The following is a 17799-nucleotide window of genomic DNA, read 5'->3' as shown; positions in this document are numbered from 1 at the left end:
ATTGCTTGAGGAGTAGTGCCTATTTCAATTTAACATTTTGAAATAGGGGCTGTGTAGATGGGGAATAGGCATCAGCTTGTACGTATTTGTCTTTTAGAGGGGTTTCTGATTCAGCTTTAAAAGCTAATGCATATGGGTGTAATTTCTTAAATGGCTACATGTACTAACAAAATTATTATCGTGTATGTGTGGGTGGGTCCTATGATTTTTAAACAGCCCATTTTCAAACCAGGCTAATGCTAAGACTTCAGATATTTCACCCACATTAAAATATATTGACTTTGCATCAATGCATCTACGTGAAACATAGGCTATCTTTACTATTTATGAGCCTTACTCACACTGAATAGTACCTTATTCCAAGAACAGTCCCATTTTATTTCAGTGAGCTACTTGTACACTCTAGTGCAGTGTTTCTCAACCTTTTTTTATGAAGTATCAGAGGGGTAGCCGTGTTAGTCTGGATCTGTAGCAGCAACGAAGGGTCCTGTGGCACCTTATAGACTAACAGAAAAGTTTAGAGCATGAGCTTTCGTGAGTTAACTCACTTCTTCAGATGCTGGTCCTGGAAATCTGCAAGGCCAGGTATAAATAGGCCAGAGCAAGGCTGGGGATAATGAGGGTAGCTCAGTCAGGAAGGCTGAGTTGTATTGTCATCAGTAAATCTGGAGGTGTGAACTCCAAGAGAGGTGAAGCTGCTTTTGTATTTAGCCAGCCATTCACAGTCTTTCTTTAATCCTGAGCTGAGGGTATTGAATTTGCAGCTGAATTGTAGCTCAGCAATTTCTCTTTGGAGTCTGGTCCTGAAATTTCTTTGCTGCAGGATAGCTACTTTTAAATCTGCTACTGTGTGGCCTGGGAGATTGAAGTGCTCTCCTACGGGTTTTTGTATATTGCCATTTCTGATGTCTGATTTGTGTGCATTTATTCTTTTACGTAGAGACTGTCCAGTTTGTCCGATGTATATGGCAGAGGGGCATTGCTGGCACATGATGGCATAAATTACATTGGTAGATGTGCAGCTGAATGAATTTTTTATGAAGTAACCCTTTAAATAAAAATAAGAACCCCCAGTACCTATAATTTTCAGATGCACAATTTTTTTCTACCTTTGCAACACATTTGTACAAACAACTTAATTATAACTGTAACAGAGAGGAAGCCATGTTAGTCTGTACTTCAACAAAACAAAACAGCAGAAATGTAGCACTTTAAAGACTAGCAAAATGATTTATTCAGTGATGAGCTTTCGTGGGACAGACCCACTTCATAACTGGTTGGTTGAAGAAATTGCCTCTAAGCAATACACTTGCCATCATTCTTAACAATGTGCAAAAAGGATAAATAGAAAAAATAGATGAACATAAAATAAGTCCAATTTTTTAATTCTTAAAAAGGTTGAGAAACACTGAGTTAACGTATCCTTTGGAAGAGCTCTGAGTACCCTCAAGGGTACACATCCACCTGGTTGAGAACCACGGTTCTAGTGCCTCTCTAGCTCTTTGAATTCCATAGTGCTTGCTTTCAGAATTGCAGATGTAGGTTTAAATAATAGACTGAAGCCCTTTAAAAATGGGACCCACTACATTAAAACATAGAAGGCCTGCTTTGAGACCATCCTGATACAGATGCAGGAAATGGCGCAGGCCACAGGGATGTGCAAGCCACCACTTCCACAGCCCCCAGCAGGAGCTGTGGGTGGCTGTGCCCAAGGATGATCAAGGACACATTTCTGATGAGTCGGTTTGGTCTCGAGTTTTGGATGAGGAGTTCTCACAAGGATCTCAATCGAAGCAAGCACCTACACACATCTGCAGAAAAGCACACTCAAAGACTTGATACAGCAAAGACAAAGCTAAATCTGTGAAAGGGATTCTTCTTCATCCTCTTTCCCCTGATATCCATCCCTCTCCAATGCTCCTTCCCTCTGCTTTACCACCACACAACCACCTCTTCCTCCCCTCTTGTTTTTCCCGGAGCTTCTAGCTACCTCACAGTGTACAGTCCTAAGATAAAATGACTAACCACCCTTACAAGGTTTCTCTAACCCTCTGCTGTCTTGTCTATGTTAACAGTAAGCCCATCAGGGCAGGGGTAGTCTCTTGGGCTTGTCTATACTTACTGGAAGATTGACGTGCTAGTGGTTGATCTGGAGTTTGATTTTGTGTGTCTGGTGAAGATGTGGCAAAATCAATCTCTCTGGGCTTGGCCATTGACCCCAGTACTTCACACTATCTCGTGGAGTAACGGAGATCAACGTGAGATTATAGAGGCTCAGTCTCACTAGGCAAATAAGTCAATTCTGATATATTGATTGTAGCTATGCAAATCCTGTGGCTAGAACTGAGTATCGGAAATTGACTTATTTCCCTAGTATAGACTTACACTGTTTATGGGAATTGCCTTGGCGTTATATACAAAATGTATGTATTATTTTCTATAATTGACCTGCTCTGGCCCACCATAAGAGTAAGATTGAGTGCTGTGACCGTATGAGCTGAAAGACTGGGGAGCCCTGGATTTAGATGATTGTAGGGGAATGAGAAACCTATTATAAGCTAGCACCTCATGTCTTGTAGCATTAAAAATGTGTCCAGGTGTTTGTATAGAGCAGGCCCAGTGATAATACATGCATAGCATTATGGAAATGAAAGGTACCCAAGATCTTGAGGCTTAAATATTAAAAAAGATTTACTGATCCAACCCACAGTGACAGTCATGGAAGTCTTTCCACAGAAAAGAAACTGGATTGGGCCCTTGCTAAAAAATTGTCTGCACATTCCCACTGTCATGTTTATGCTTGAATATTCAAGTTAAAGCCAAACCACAGTTTTTTTATGCTTTTACAGGCAGGTGTAGGGACTTGGTTTAATGCTTTCTTGCCTACTTGAAGAGTAACCTGATGGACCAAGCTGAGTACACTGGGAAATCCAAACTCCCATTAGTTCTTCTCAGGAACCTGGGCTTGTCGGCTCCCTTAAAGCTTTTAATTATTCCTTCCAAATAAGTTTGGAAAAGCATATTTGAGCCTAAAAAAATATTTGTGGTGATGTGGCCCTCTGGGAAGAAATAATCCCTGTGGACAAAACCCTCTTCTGAAGTTTAAAAATTACATAGTCACTTGACAAAAGCCTAGCTGAACTTCAGACAAATCTTGACCATGCTTTTTCAAGCAAAAAAAACAAGGTTAGAACCTCAGCTGGTATAAATCAGAATGGCTTTACTGAGGACAATAGATTTATACCAGCTGATAATCAGGCTCTGTGATTTAGATTCAAAAATGACCACAGGCTTCCTGTCCTTATAGTACTGTTAACTAGTTGGACAACAGGACTTTGTGACTTCAAATTGTCAAAAGCAGCAATTGAAGCATGCAGGAGACGTGACATGAATATATTGTTAGAAAATATAGAATACGGGTATTCTACCATTATGTGTAGTAGATGTTTCATGTTTAATTGACAAGACATAAGTTGATTTATGATGAATCTAAAAGGTGGAAGAGACTTGGTCAAATACACTAAATGAGAAGTGCTGAAAAATATATTTCAATTAAGCTGACCTTTCTCATAAACTAGTTATAAAACTGTCAAGAAACATATGTTGGTTTCTGTTTAGGTTTCACTATTTTCCTGTTCATAGATGGTGAAAAGCCTTATTGTAAATCTTTGTATTCAGGACCACTGCTGGAATTATCTGAATCTCTTTTGTTACTAACTTTTGAATTTCGAAGGAGTGCTCTTGCCATACAAAGCAGCTGTCTTTCACCTACTGAGAAGTTTTCTCCGTTTTCATAAACTTCTGCCTGTAATTTTTGTGTAAGTTTCAATACCTAGAATACACACAAAAAAACACCCAATGACAAAAGTTATGATACACTAATAATATATATTGATTGTGTATGGTCATACATTTATCAGGATATTTGATTTTAATAACAGTTAAAATAATGTCTATTTCAAATAAATATTCTGCTGTTATAACATCAAAAAGGGATGCAATGCAGTAAGTAGACATTAATTATTCACAACTAATGAGACTGCATATTCATGCCATAAAAATCTATCAAGATAAATTATATGCAATAGAAAACAGCAAATAACAACTTTTTATCAGAAAATGAATTATGACCAAAACCCCCAAAACATACAGTCTCTTTCATGAATGTTCTTTCCAGAGCTTGCCAGATCTGGTCATCTGTATAGGTAACAAAAGGATCTAGGTTGTACCTGACAGGCAAAAAATAAAATGATTTAAAAAATAAAACATATTACAGTGCAACCCTATTTCACAAATTACTGTCACAGGTCATTTTAAACCTGAAATATTTTGGCTGAATGGCCAAGAGCTTGTATTTATACTATAATTTTTATAATGCATGTTTTCAATAAATTACATTGTGTTCCTGGGTGGGGGGGGAATCAGTGTGTCTTGTTGATATTGATACTTCTGGATTGATGATTGTTCCATAAACATGTTGCTATTATAAAAATATAGTAGCTATATTCAGGGTTTCAGTGATACTGCTAATATGATCTAATACCTGCTTTTCTCATCCAAGTGAGGTTCTTATGAAGGAATTTAAGATATGTTGGCTAATAAGTTTGGGCAGCATATTCAAATGCTAAAGAGAAGCATGAAAGATTACCGAGAGGGTCTTATAAAAGAAGATGACAGTGTTTTGAAGGCCAAGTGGAAACAAGGGAGCAAGAATATTATATACCTGATTAAAGATGTAGGCAAGTCTGACATAGGCTATGAGGACAAATACAAGAAAGTGAGCATGAAGAACAGCACAATGGGAAGCCAGGAAATAATGTAAAGAAGAGGATGATATGGTTGAAGTCACAGAGAGATGACCAGTTGCACTGGAACTATTTTTGGAGTGAGAGTGTTGAGCTGCACACACGCACCCTCCCTCCCCCCCAACCCCTTAGACCTATTGAGATTGGGCTACCAACTTTCCTGGACTGGAAGAGTTGACAACTCTCATGACTCCAGGCTGGGACCACAGTCTGGGGCAGCTGCATAGCCCTGGGCAGGACCCCAGGGCTGGCAGAGCTCAGGGCAGGGATGGCAGGTAGCAGGACCCCAAGGGCCAATGGAGCCCCCAAGAGGGTCAGTAAGTGGCAGGAGCATGGGGGACCAGCAGACCCTGTGGTAGAGCCAGAGGGACCCCAGGGAGCAGCAGAGTCCACAGAAGGGCCAGCAGGACACAAATCAGGGGCAGGGGCAGTGGCACCTGCAGCAGGGATAGTGTGACCCCAGAGGGGAGGCCAGCAGACCACATGGCAGGAATGGTGGGAGCCCAGGAGGGCTACCCAGATTCCAGGACCCAGGGCTGGAGGAGCCAGCAGTGGTGCTGACTCTGAGGTGCAGGGGAGACTGGAGCAAAACCTTGGGGTACTGCAGCACTCCTCTCCCCTGCAACCTTACTTCCTGTGCCTATGGAGAAGACTTTTGGCAGCAGGATTTTGGATAAATTGGATGGGCAAAAGAGAGCAGTGGCATCAATTTTAAATAGGACTGGATGTAGGGTCTAGAATGAGCAATAATGAGCTCATCTTGGCCCATATGAAGCTTGAGATCATGGTTAGCCATTCAGCCTGACATATTTGAGACTAAATGAATTCTGCTCTCATGAATGGGAGATTTTTAGTGTTTACTTCCCTCCCATTCACAAAAAATTTTTAATATTTTCAATATTGGTAAACTGGGAATTTTCACATGTTCTCCGTATGGTTTATGAAGCTCTTATTTTCCAAAATTTGATTCAGTGGGGATTTTTGGATATGGACTCAGTTTCTGGTTCAATTCCTAGGGTTGTCACAGACTTCACGTAGGTCTACACAGCAAAATTATTTTGAAATAACTATCCTTGTATGTACACAACACAACTACTAATGCAAAATAATTTTGAAATAGCAGTTGGTTTATTTTGAAATTGTTAAACCTCATTCGACAAGGAACAGTGCCTACTTCGAAATAGGTGCTGTTAAGACAGGCTGTGTTTACGTGACCCCTCCCTTTCAGAAGGGGTATATAAATGCAGCCGATCAAAATACAAATGAGGCACTAATTTAAATATCTTGCACCTCATTTGCATACTTCCACAAATCTCACTTCCAAAAGGGGCTGCTTTCAAAACACAAACAGCTGTGTAGATGGGGTTCCTTCGAAAGGAAACCCCGCTTTCGAAAGCAAACTTCTTCACAAAAAATGCCTTGTTTGCGTTTTCAGTTGTCTGCATTTATGTGCCCCTTCCAAAAGGAAGAGGAAATGTAGATGCAGACAAAGGGAATAGAGCCTATTTCAAAATAAGCCATAGTGCCTCTAATACCTCTATGTCAAAATAGGCTCTATGTGTGTAGACACTGTATTTCAAACTAGCTGAGTGCTATTCAAAATGCAACTTTTGTGTAGCAGTGTTATTTTGAAATAAGCTGTTCTGGAATAGCTTTTCCAGAATAGCTTATTTCGAGATAAGGCAGCTGTGTAGACACAGCCTTCCTGTGTAACCTTGGGCGAGTCACTTGCCTTAAAATATGCTTACACAGTAACTAAGAGGTGATTTTCTCTCCATGGCGAAGAAGTGCACTAGTTCTGCTTAAGCTGGCCCCTAAGAATGCTAGCGTAGCTGCAGCAGCTTGAGCTAGCTGCCAGAATACAGTCTCCCCCAACCTCCTCGGTAAGGACTTGAATGGCTAGGCTGAGTCTGCAAGCATTCTGCTGTAGCTATCCTGTTATTTTTAGATGCTGGTAGAGCAGAGCTATTGCCTGCATATCTACTTGTGCTGGGAACTGCACTCTCAACTGCTGTGTAGACATACCCTTAGCCTTCTTGCACCCCAGTTCCTCATCTGTAAAATGGGGACAATTGTACTTCATTTATCATACCTTTGTCTGATATGCCTGTTTATGCTGTAAGCTTTTCTTACTATGTGCATTATAAAGCATGGTGGGGTTCAGATCTCAGGTCTTCTCAGGGCGACTGCAGTGCAAATTAATACATAATGACTAATAATTAGTTTATTACAACCCCCTCAATTTATGATTTAATGACATTTCACTTTGCAAAAAAAAATTAATTTACAATGGCAAGAACAACTATCTTACTGTACCTACAAACAGAACAGGGTCTTGAGGAATAACAGAAAGCTTCATTCTTAGATCTTCCAAACTAATAGTACAGATATCAATGTTGTCAATTAGGATAGTACCAGCAGTTGGTTCTACTAGTCGAAACAGTGCAACTCCTCATGATGATTTTCCTTTGGGGATAAATAAAATATGATGCAGATAAACTTTGACTTTTATAAACAATGATGTAAAGACCATTTTAGTCAAGCTGGAAAGTTCCAGGTTTGATACTTGTGTGGTCTGAACTCCATTTTCTTCACAGATCAGTTACAGTAGTTAGCAGCAGTGCAAGTTGCAAAAATTTAGTTATTTCTACCGCTTCGATGTGTCTCCACACTAATACAAAGTGATCACTCTGAAAGTGAGAGTTAAGTTCATTCTCTATGCTTAGTCATTCTTGGGCTCTCTACTGAATGTGTGAACAGCTTGCCAATGTTAATGACACAGAAATGATATTTACTTGTAACCAGAGCTCTCCCAGTAGACTTTGTGTATTCCCACATATGGGGTAATGTCCATTACAGTACACAGGGCTGCCATCTCGGTATCCTCAAATGTTCTAGGGTCATCTATATAAGGTAGTGCTTTTCCCTCCTTCCACTTTGACACAGTTTTACAGCTAACCCAGAGAACCAAGGTAAGACTGTGAAAAAGAGGGAAAGGCTACTTATTTGCAAGAACATTTTGATGTGAATATACAGAGTTGTCTTGAAGAATTCCAGTTACGAGTATCCAACCTTCTACTTCTTTGAGTGATTCGGCATATTCACACTTATTGGTACTTTGGCAGGCAGTGCTGAAATTTCAGTAAGAGGGAATAGAGTCCTTATCAAAAAATTATTGAAGTACAGCTCTCCTAACTCTGGCATCTGCTCCTGAAGCAAAATCCAAAACATATTTTTGGTAAAAGAATAGCCTCCATCAAGCAGTCAAACAGATTTGTCCAACAGGAGCATGTTTAAGACACGCAAGAGATGCCACCATTGTTCTAGCAGAATGAAATGTCACAATAGCAAGCACAGGAACTACCACTAACTTATAACAGTTTAACCTATACAATAATTGTTTATAATATATGTATTTATACAATATAACATAGTTTAACGCTCTCTAGCTATAATTGTACAACTGATCTGGATATAGTCTGTACTGATGCACTATTACCCATGTAAGTCTTAGCATAACAGAGAAATAACTTAGATGACTTTCTAAAACCTTGTTCTATTTAAATAACAGACCAGCATCCTTCCAGCATCGAAAATATGTAACTCCAATTTCCCTTCTTTACTATGTGGTTGTGGGGGCTGAATAGGGAAAACATTAATAGAGCGAAGTTAAATTCAAATACTGTTTTTGTAGAAACCTGTTGCCAGATCTAAGAACCACCTTGTCCATATGAAAAATAGTAAACAGTGGAACTGCCATTTAGGAAGACTTTTGATGTTCCAAAGCAGTCGAAAATCCCTAAGTAGGGAATTTGTGGCATTTATATGGAGTTGCAGGCCCTCACATGAAGAAGACTTCAGCAATTCTTTATCCAAATACAGGTAAACAAATACACCCTGCTTCTACAGAGGGAGATTCTGTAAAGACTTTGGTGCTCTAAAAAGGCCAAAAAGCAGGACCTTTACTGGCAATGTCCCTGGGCCATAACAAAACAAAGGCTCAGCTGGACTGAAATATGAAAATATTCATTCTTTAAATCAAAAGTTGTGGACCAATCCATAATTGAAAATGAGGTTGTTAGGGACACCAAGAGTAACATTATAATCAGAACTTTCAAATGTGTTTGTTCAGTTTTCTCAGATCTGAAATTGATTAGTATCCCTTATCTTTTCCTTTAATAGGAAGTAAGTTGAATAAAACCCCTGACACCAAAGATATTTATATATGTCTTTGACAACACATAGAAGGAACAGTTTTGAATGTGTGACAGAAGAATAGCTTTGTGGAGCACTTCTATGTAAAGGGAAGGTTAGAAAGAATTGAAAGATGGTTGGTTGTTGAGGGATTGCCACCTCTCCTCTGTGATTTCTAGAACCCACTTGTTGATGCAGTAAAGCCTCCAGTTGTTGAAGAAAATTGCTAAGCTGTCTCCAAAGAAAGGACAGAAGGGATAGTCATTTATTTGTTCATGACTCTCAATCCTCACATCAAATATGACGCCTGGTGTTCAAGAAGGGTACAGAAGTGGGAGCAGATTGTTTTGTCTCAGGCATGTGTCTGAAAGACTTCTTCATGCACTCACTCTAAAATTAAGACAAAGCTTACATCTCTTATTTGAGAAAAATAAAGCAAATGACAGAAGTAAAATTGCCTCTGATAATGGAAATAAGGCTTATTAGGTCTCCTTCTGACCTAGAGATAAAGATACAGTGAACAAGGAGTGGATGTATTATGTTTCAATATTTCCAACAGTTCATTGATCTCGTTGCTGAAGAGAGCATCCCTTTCAAAAAAAGATCTTCCACTTCTTCAATTTGGTATCCATGGCCAATGAAGAGGAATAAAGTGAAAAAGTTCTTAAGATAATAACCACATATTCTAGTGCTCTAATGGAAGAGAGAGATGCATCAGGTGAAGCCCTGAGAGCATGCTTCACATTTTGTCTCTTCATGAAAATAACATTTGCCATCCTTCTATTATTGTCTGGCAAAGTCTAAGCAAACATAGATGTCCTGACCACCTGGAAACTAGCCATATTCGTACCACAAGACAAGGAGGGAAAAAATATTCTTCTCACCTTTGTCAAGAAGTTACTGGGCCTAACCAGACCCTAACATTATTACTCTCAGCAGCCACCACCAGTGAAATAGGCAGAGGGAGTGATAAAGTAAGAAAACCTTGAGTCATGGGGTATCTTGTACAATTCTCTGCTTTTTCAGAAATACACCAACTGGATGCAGGGGATGCCCAAATAGTTCCAGCAGGCTGTAGGAGGCCATCCAGTATTAACAACCGTACCCTGTTCCAGGAGGCAGATCCATAAGAAGAACATAAGAACGGCCATACTGGGTCAGACCAAACATCCATCCAGCCCAGTGTCCCGTCTGCCGACAGTGGCCAATGCCAGGTGCCCCAGAGAAGGAGAACAGAAGACAATGATCAAGTGATTTATCTCCTGCCATCCATCTCCTGCCCTTGTACTGAAGGCTAGGGCACCATGCTTTACCCCTGGCTAATAGCCATTTAGGGACCTAACCTGCAAAAATTTATCGAGCTCTTTTTTAAACCCTAATAGAGTCCTGGCCTTCACAGCCTCCCCCGGCAAGGATTTCCACAGGTTGACTGTGCGCTGTGTGAAGAAAAATTTCCTTTTATTAGTTTTGAACCTACTACCCATCAATTTGATTTGGTGTTCCCTAGTTCTTGTATTATGGGAAAAAGTAAATAATTTTTCTATATTCACTTTCTCCACACCATTCATGATTTTATATATCCAAGAGTATCAAATACGGGTTGGAACATTTCCTCCACAGCCACAGAAGGTAAATTCTGTGAGTGTGATACATGGTCCACCAGCTCATGAAACTACAAAGCATCCTCTGAAGCAGATGATGCAGAGGCAACACCTTCCAAATGTCATCTAGTGACAAATTACACTGTCCTTGTTCAAAAAGAGGAGCTTTCTTCATCTTCCTCTTAAGGAAATGTCAGACATAGTTATCAGAGCTGTATATAGAGCTGGTGGAACCAGAGTCAAGGGTTATTAAGCTATTGGATCCTTGCTGATGAAACATCACCTCTCCATCCATCAAGGGATGATTCCAAAAAGTCCTGTGGTGGAAACCAAGAAGATGACACAGCCCAGGACTGCCAGCCCCTCCAGTAGCTGGGACCTGGAAAGAGGCCCATAGAAGGCAGAACAATATGGGAGTGGGGGAAACCCAGGCTAAGAAGGCATAAGCTTCGATGAATCAGTTCTCTTAAAATTGTCTGCTTCCTCCACTTGATCATCTAACCTCAGATCTGCTATTGACCTCACAGAAAATAGCAACAGAACTGGAGGGTGAAGAGTCATGGCAGGTCAGAAAGTTCTGCCTAAGGACCTTGTTGGAGTCCATAGAGAAAAAGGCACAATTGGATCCAGGAAAAGACTAACAATATCCTCTCCTTTTCTCAGATGAAGAGTGAGCAGAACACTACACCAAAAAAGTTATCACCCTCTGACTTAATTCTCAGATGCAGGATGGTTCATTTCAGCCACCACAATAAGGGACCTCTTTGGATTTGAGGTTGACCCCAAAACAGCAGTGAAGACCTACAGAGTATCAGATACAGCAAAATGCTCAGCTCCTCACCTCTGGCATCCAAGTTGAAAGTGGAACCAACTTGGGCTCATGGCTCGGGTTGTCGCTTAGGCTCCCTAATTCCTGGGTGGGAGCTCTGCAGTCTACACAGAGTCCCAGCTCCCTGCTTTCTGCCTGGACCACAGCAGCCAACTAGACTCCAGGCAGGAGCTTCTTGGTGGAGGCAAGAAACCCCAGGAACATTTAGGGAGCTATGCAGAACTGAATTTCCTGGTTCTTAGCTGCCCTCAGTTCCCTTTCCTAGTTGGTGGGAGCCCTCTTGATAATGGTGTGCACCACTGACAGAAGGAGGGTAGCATAGTCAGCAGCCACCACAGTAAGTCAATTTAAGGTGGCACTGTAGACATGCTCTTAATGGCATAACTGATTTCTTTAATGTAAAGTCACAATTTACAGATAAACTGACTTTAGAAAACAGTGAAATATCAAAAATATGTACTTTAGCATGGGAGGCTGAGAGAAATCTGGGACTGGGGAGACAAAATAGTATATCTCATCAGAGCCTGTTCTTTCAACAATACCAATTGTTTCTGCACCATGAATGCTCATATTTAAGCCATTCAAAACCATGGGACTGTTGTCTCTATACTTCATCTGGTAGTCTTTAAATATGACATTCCCTCGACTGGGCCAGCCTTTGGGAGAGTTCACTATATCTGCAGACTGGGAGGCCTCAGGAATACTTGCCTACAAGAAAGAAAAAAAAGGGAAGACACTTAATTGAGCCACAAAGTCATTAAGTGACAGTTAAAGATTTAAGCAATATTTAATTAATTAATGTCCCATTTAGATGTATATCTTACCAAGACATATTCTTGTATCTGTTCAACAGAAGTAAATTTAGCTTCTGTCTCTATCCCTGTTTTTACACGTAATTGAAGTCCACTCAACTATTTAAAAAACAAAACAAAACAAAACAAAACTTTAATACAACTATTCTCATGCATAAAGTTGAGCGTGTGTCATGTCTACAAGCAAAAGGCCTAAAACAACAAGAAACTCATTAATATTTATATTAGCTCACTGAATGTTTCTGACCATCATTCAGGGCTTTATAGTAATCTTTGTGTAGTAAGTGATACATCTGATAGCAGTTATTTAGTGTGTGTGTGGCTTTCAAAGGCACAAAGGACAGTTAGCCACACAACTTCCACTGATTTTCAGCTTGATTTGAGTGCCTAATTTACCTTTGTTCCATTATCAGAGAGGTAGCCGTGTTAGGCTGTAGCTTCAAGAACAACAAGAAGTCTTGTGGCACCTTATAGACTGACAGATATTTTGAACCTTGTCAGCTCTGGCCCTCCCTTTTACTGGGACCCCACTCTTCAGATACCCCTCTGAAACCATCACCCCCACTCATGCATCTGATGAAGCAGGTCTTTGGCCACGAAAGCTTATGCTCCAAAATATCTGTTAGTCTATAAGGTGCCACAAGACTTCTTGTTGTTCTCTTCGTGCCTTTGAAAAACAGTCCTTTACAGTTTGACTTTCAAAAGATAGGTGCACAAATGTATATCTAATATTTTGTGTAATCAGCCAGTTCTCCATTTAAGGGTCTTGCTGTAGCACAGTCCTTCTGTGCCCACTCCAGTGCAAGGCTATCAGGTACAAACTAACCCGCAGATGTGACAATTCTTCATTCCTTTTGATAAGTTTAAAATCTTCACACACAACTATACGCTAGGAGTTTCTCCCTCCCTAAGTGGCCTTGTATGTAACAGCCATTTGAAAAAGTATATAAGAACCACATGACAGGATACAGCCTTTGGAATTTAGTCCAGTGCCTTGTGGGAAGTCCTTTCTATTCACTTCTAGCTACAGTAGCTTTAGAGAGGAAAGAAAAGTGCACAATTAATGTGAAAAAGAGCTTGGGACACAAGCTATTCACACAAGCTATTCACAGCTCAGTGACAGACCCCGAGGTGTTTTCAAAGCTATTATAACTGCCTGTGGAACTTGCCAAGCTGAGGCAACTGCAAAAATATTTTTCACAGTTTGACATGAATGTTTTGTGGTGTTTTGGCCGTTCTGCTCACTGTTAGAAGGTATTCAGTAGTCAATGAAATGTGTTACAGATATATTTATTTCCATTTTTGTGACATCCTAGCTACGTCTACATAAGCGATTTCGATGAATAGCATCTGCATGTCCTCCAGGGCTGGTGCCGTCGACATTCAATGTCGACGTTGGGCAGCACAACATCGAAGTAGGCGCTGCAGGGGAGCGTCTACACACCACAGCTGCCCACCTCGAAATAAGGGTGCCAGGAACAGCTGCAGACAGGGTCACAGGGCAGACTAGCACTTCCGGGGCAACAGCAAGCCGCTCCCTTAAAGGGCCCCTCCCAGACACACTCAGCCTGCACAGCACACGGTCTGCAGAGCCACAAGCATGCACACCCAGTGGAAGCAGCATGGACTCCCAGCAGCAGCAGCAGCAGCCAGAGGTCCACACATCCGCCCCTGGTGGAGCAGTGCTCGCCCTGCTTAGTGCCATGCAGGAGGCAGCTGATCATCTTTTATTTGTGGAAGAGGAGCTGCCCCCAGGGGATGAGGAAGCAGCCCCAGACTTTGCTGCCCTCTGACCCCGCCCTCCCCGCCGCACACGCTGCCGGCTGTGGAGCTACCCCACGAGCACGGACTGGTGGGAGCGGCTCGTGCTCGGCGAGTGGGACAATGACTGCTGGCTCCAGAATTTCCGGATGAGCCGGCAGACATTCCTGGAGCTCTGCCAGTGGCTCACCCCTGCCTTACGGCACCAGGACACCTCCATGCAACGTGCCCTCACCGTCGAGAAATGGGTCGGCATTGCTGTCTGGAAGCTGGCCACTCCAGACAGCTACCGATCTGTAGGGCAGCAGTTCGGTGTGGGCAAGGCCACCGTCGGGGCTGTCCTCATGGAGGTAAGAGGACCCGGGTGGGGGGGGAGCCCGGAGGGGGAGCCCGAGGCGGGGGAGGGCCAGACACACCCTGCACACCCCTCACCGGTGCTCTCTCATGTCCTTCCCCTGCGGGTCATCCGCGCAATCAATGCCCTGCTCCTCCACAGGCTCGTGCGACTTGGGGACCCGGATTCTGCCATCGCGGGGTTTGCCAGCCTGGCCTTCCCAAATTGCTTTGGGGCTCTGGATGGGACCCATATCCCCATCCATGCCCCGGAGCACAGCGGAGGATGCTTCCTCAATAGGAAGGGCTACCATTCTGTGGTCCTCCAGGCCTTGGTGGACAGCCGAGGCTGCTTCCTGAACGTTTATGTTGGCTGGCCTGGCGGCACCCACAATGCCCGGGTATTCAAAAATTCGGGCCTGTGCCGCCTGCTGGAGGCAGGGACCTACATCCCCCAGCGGAAGATCCCTGTGGGGGACACCACCATGCCCCTCTGCGTCGTCGCAGACGCGGCATACCCCCTCCGGCCCTGGCTCATGCACCCTTACATAGGCCATGTCACAGCCAGCCAGGAGCGGTTCAACATGCGCTTGAACCATGCGCGCCAGGTGGTCGAGCGCACTTTCGGCTGCCTTAAAGGGTGCTGGAGGTGTCTCCTCACCCGCCTGGATGCAGGCCTCACCAACATCCCCCCAGGTTGTGGGCGCGTGCAGCGCACTCCACAACCTGGTGGAGAACAAGGGAGAGGCCTTCTTCCAGGGCTGGGCTGTGGAGGCTGGCAGGGCCGACATCCAGCCACCTGCTGCCCCCAGTCACCAGGTTGACCCTGAGGGGATCCGGGTCTGGGAGGCCCTGCGGGCCCATTTTGACCAGGCTGCGGGGTGAACGCTGGCAGGGCCAGCTGGGGGCGAGCCACTCACTGCACCCCCCCATCCTCCACAACACTTCCTGTCCCCACGCCCACACCACAGAGCACCTGAGAGCACCCCCCCCACACTTTTCTTTGAAATAAATGGAAGTGTTGTTTCAAACCAAACAGTGCAACCTCTTATTAATAACATAGAAAAAAAGGGGGGAGCTATTTACATGGGGGGGCAGCTAGCAAAACAGGGGTCCAACAAAAACTATATACAAATGGGGTATATGTACAAAGGGGGGGGCACGTCCTTGGCCCTGCACCCTAATATCCAGTGCCCGGTGTTGGAGGGCGTGACCCTCGCCTCAGCCGGAGCCCTGGGCGAGGCTGGGTGGGGGCCGGGAGAACTGGCAGATACGGCCGGCCGGTGTCCGCAGGCCCATGGTCCCACTCAGCGGCAGGCCCCAGGGTGGCTGATGGTGGAGGGACGGCAGGTGGAGTGGCAGTTGGAGCGGCGGGTGGTACAGCAGGCAGAGTGGCGGGCGGCACAGCAGGGGGCCCAGGTGTTGCGCTATGCGCTCAAAGGTGTGCATGAAGGCCCCCCAAGCCTCCTGGCGCCAGGCCAGCGCTCGCTCTTGGAGCTCCAGCCACCGCTCCTCCACCTGCAGGCGCTGCTCTGACACCTCCAGCTGACACCGGAGGGTCGTGAGCAGCTGGGGGGTCCGTGGCCGTCCGCGGGTGGCTCCGCCATCGGCCTCGTCCTGGGGCTGGTCGGTGCTCTGCCGAGGGGCTGGCCTGCTGGGATGGCCCCGGTGGGCTCTCTGGGACGACGGACACCTCGTCGGCGCTCTCCGGGCCCTCCGATGGTGCAGCTGCGGAACACGGGGGAAGAAGAGTGGAGACAGCCGTTAGTGTGGGCCCTGACCCGTGGCCCTTGTCCCTCCACCCCTCTGCTGCTGGTTCCCCATCCCCATCCCCAGGAGATGCTGCTGATGATGATGGGTGTCCCCCACTCCCCACGGGGGACCCTAGGTTCCGCTCCCCCCATCCCCAGAGATGGGGCATGGCGCTGTCCTGCTGGGGGGCAGGGGCTGATGCACTCTTCTGAGGGACATTCTACTGCTGTCTTTGGGGCCATGGTCATCTGGGCATGTGGAGGGCCCTGGTCATGTCTCTTGTCCCCACCCTTTAACCCTGGGGGTGTGCACCAGGTGGTACATACCTGACGATCTGCTCCCACGGTCGGGGGACACCCACTGGACAGATACCCTGCTGGAGCTCTGGGACAGGAGGGCAATGCGGAGCCCCCTGTCGCTGGAGGAGTCCCCCTCCTCCTCCTCCTCTGGCATCCCAGGGGTGGGCTCCTGGGGGGGCCCCTGGGGTGCAGGGCTGGCCTCTGGGGCAGACTCCATCTCCGGGGCCTGCTGGGGCTCGTCAGCCGATGTGTCAAGAGTGGCCGGGGGGGAGGAGATGTACCGGGGGCCTAGGATGGCCCTGAGCTCCCTGTAAAAGGGGCAAGTGGTGGGGGGCAGCCCCAGATCGGCTGGCCGCATCCTGGGCCTGGGCATAACCCTGCCACAGCTCGTTAACCTTACTCCTGACGTGGTCAGGAGTGCGGACAGGGTGACCCCGGGCAGCCAGGCCCTCAGCCAGCCGAGCGAATGCATCCGCATTCCGCCTCTTGCTCCCCATTACCTGGAGCACCTCCTCCTCACCCCAGAGCCCCAGCAGGTCCCAGATCTTGGCCCCCGTCCAGGAGGGACCCCGCTGCCTCTTCCTCAGCTGGCTGCCAGCCTGGGAGCCCTGGCTCCCCTTGGGGGGGTGTGCCCTGGGGGCGCTTGGGGGGCTGGCTGCCATCGATGCGCGTTGTTGGGCTGCGGCTGCTGCGGGCGTGCAGGCAGGCTGCGTGGCAGTGCTGCTGCCTGCACGCGCTCTTAGCTTCCTGCACAGGAATGCAGGGGGCGGGGAGCTTTAAGGGGCTGCTGCACGCGGCAACCATAGAGCTCAGGGGCTGGAGAGAACGTCTCTCAACCCCTCAGCTGATGGCCGCCATGGCAGACCCCACTATTTCGATGTTGCAGGACGCGGATCGTCTACACGTGCCCTACTTCAACGTTCAACGTCGAAGTAGGGCGCTATTCCCATCTCCTGTTGGGGATAGCAACTTCGACGTCTCGCCACCTTACATCAATTTCAACTTCGAAATAGTGCTCGCCACGTGTAGACATGGTGGGCGCTATTTCGAAGCTGGCACAGCTACTTCGAAGTAGCCGGCTCGTGTAGACGCAGCTCTTAAGTACCTCACTTTTAGGAATAAATAATATTTTTATGACTACACTTCTCATATTTATTTTTAACAGTTAAAATATTTTGACAACACATCATTAATCAAGCAGTAAAAGCCATTGGGCATATGTATTCATTGCACACTAACTTTTAATAGGTGTATGAGCTTCAAAGGTAATGAGGAAAAAATAGTGAGCAAAGGTGATGAAAGTCTAAGGTGGAAATTCAGAAATTACTTGTTGCCAATTGATGCCCATTCTGAGTGGAAATATTTCTATAGGTTTTTTGAACGTACTGTGGACAGGTTATGAAAAAAAAAACC

General features: G+C 45.3%; 1 protein-coding gene across 1 annotated transcript in view; it reads right to left on the bottom strand.

Moving 5' to 3' along the window:
• Positions 1 to 17799, bottom strand: part of ABCC11 (ATP binding cassette subfamily C member 11) — a 92107-nt gene that overhangs the window by 22253 nt on the left and 52055 nt on the right. The window contains 5 exon segments of the mRNA XM_075009128.1: positions 3720 to 3832; positions 4151 to 4229; positions 7109 to 7273; positions 11950 to 12137; positions 12254 to 12340. Of these exon segments, the coding sequence (XP_074865229.1) occupies positions 3720 to 3832; positions 4151 to 4229; positions 7109 to 7273; positions 11950 to 12137; positions 12254 to 12340 (632 nt within the window).

The sequence above is a fragment of the Carettochelys insculpta genome, chromosome 14 (assembly GCF_033958435.1).
Source record: "Carettochelys insculpta isolate YL-2023 chromosome 14, ASM3395843v1, whole genome shotgun sequence".
In the NCBI taxonomy this organism is placed as follows: Eukaryota; Metazoa; Chordata; order Testudines; family Carettochelyidae; genus Carettochelys; species Carettochelys insculpta.
The sequence above is the reverse complement of the archived record's forward strand: the minus strand, read 5'-3'. Positions and strand labels throughout refer to the sequence as shown.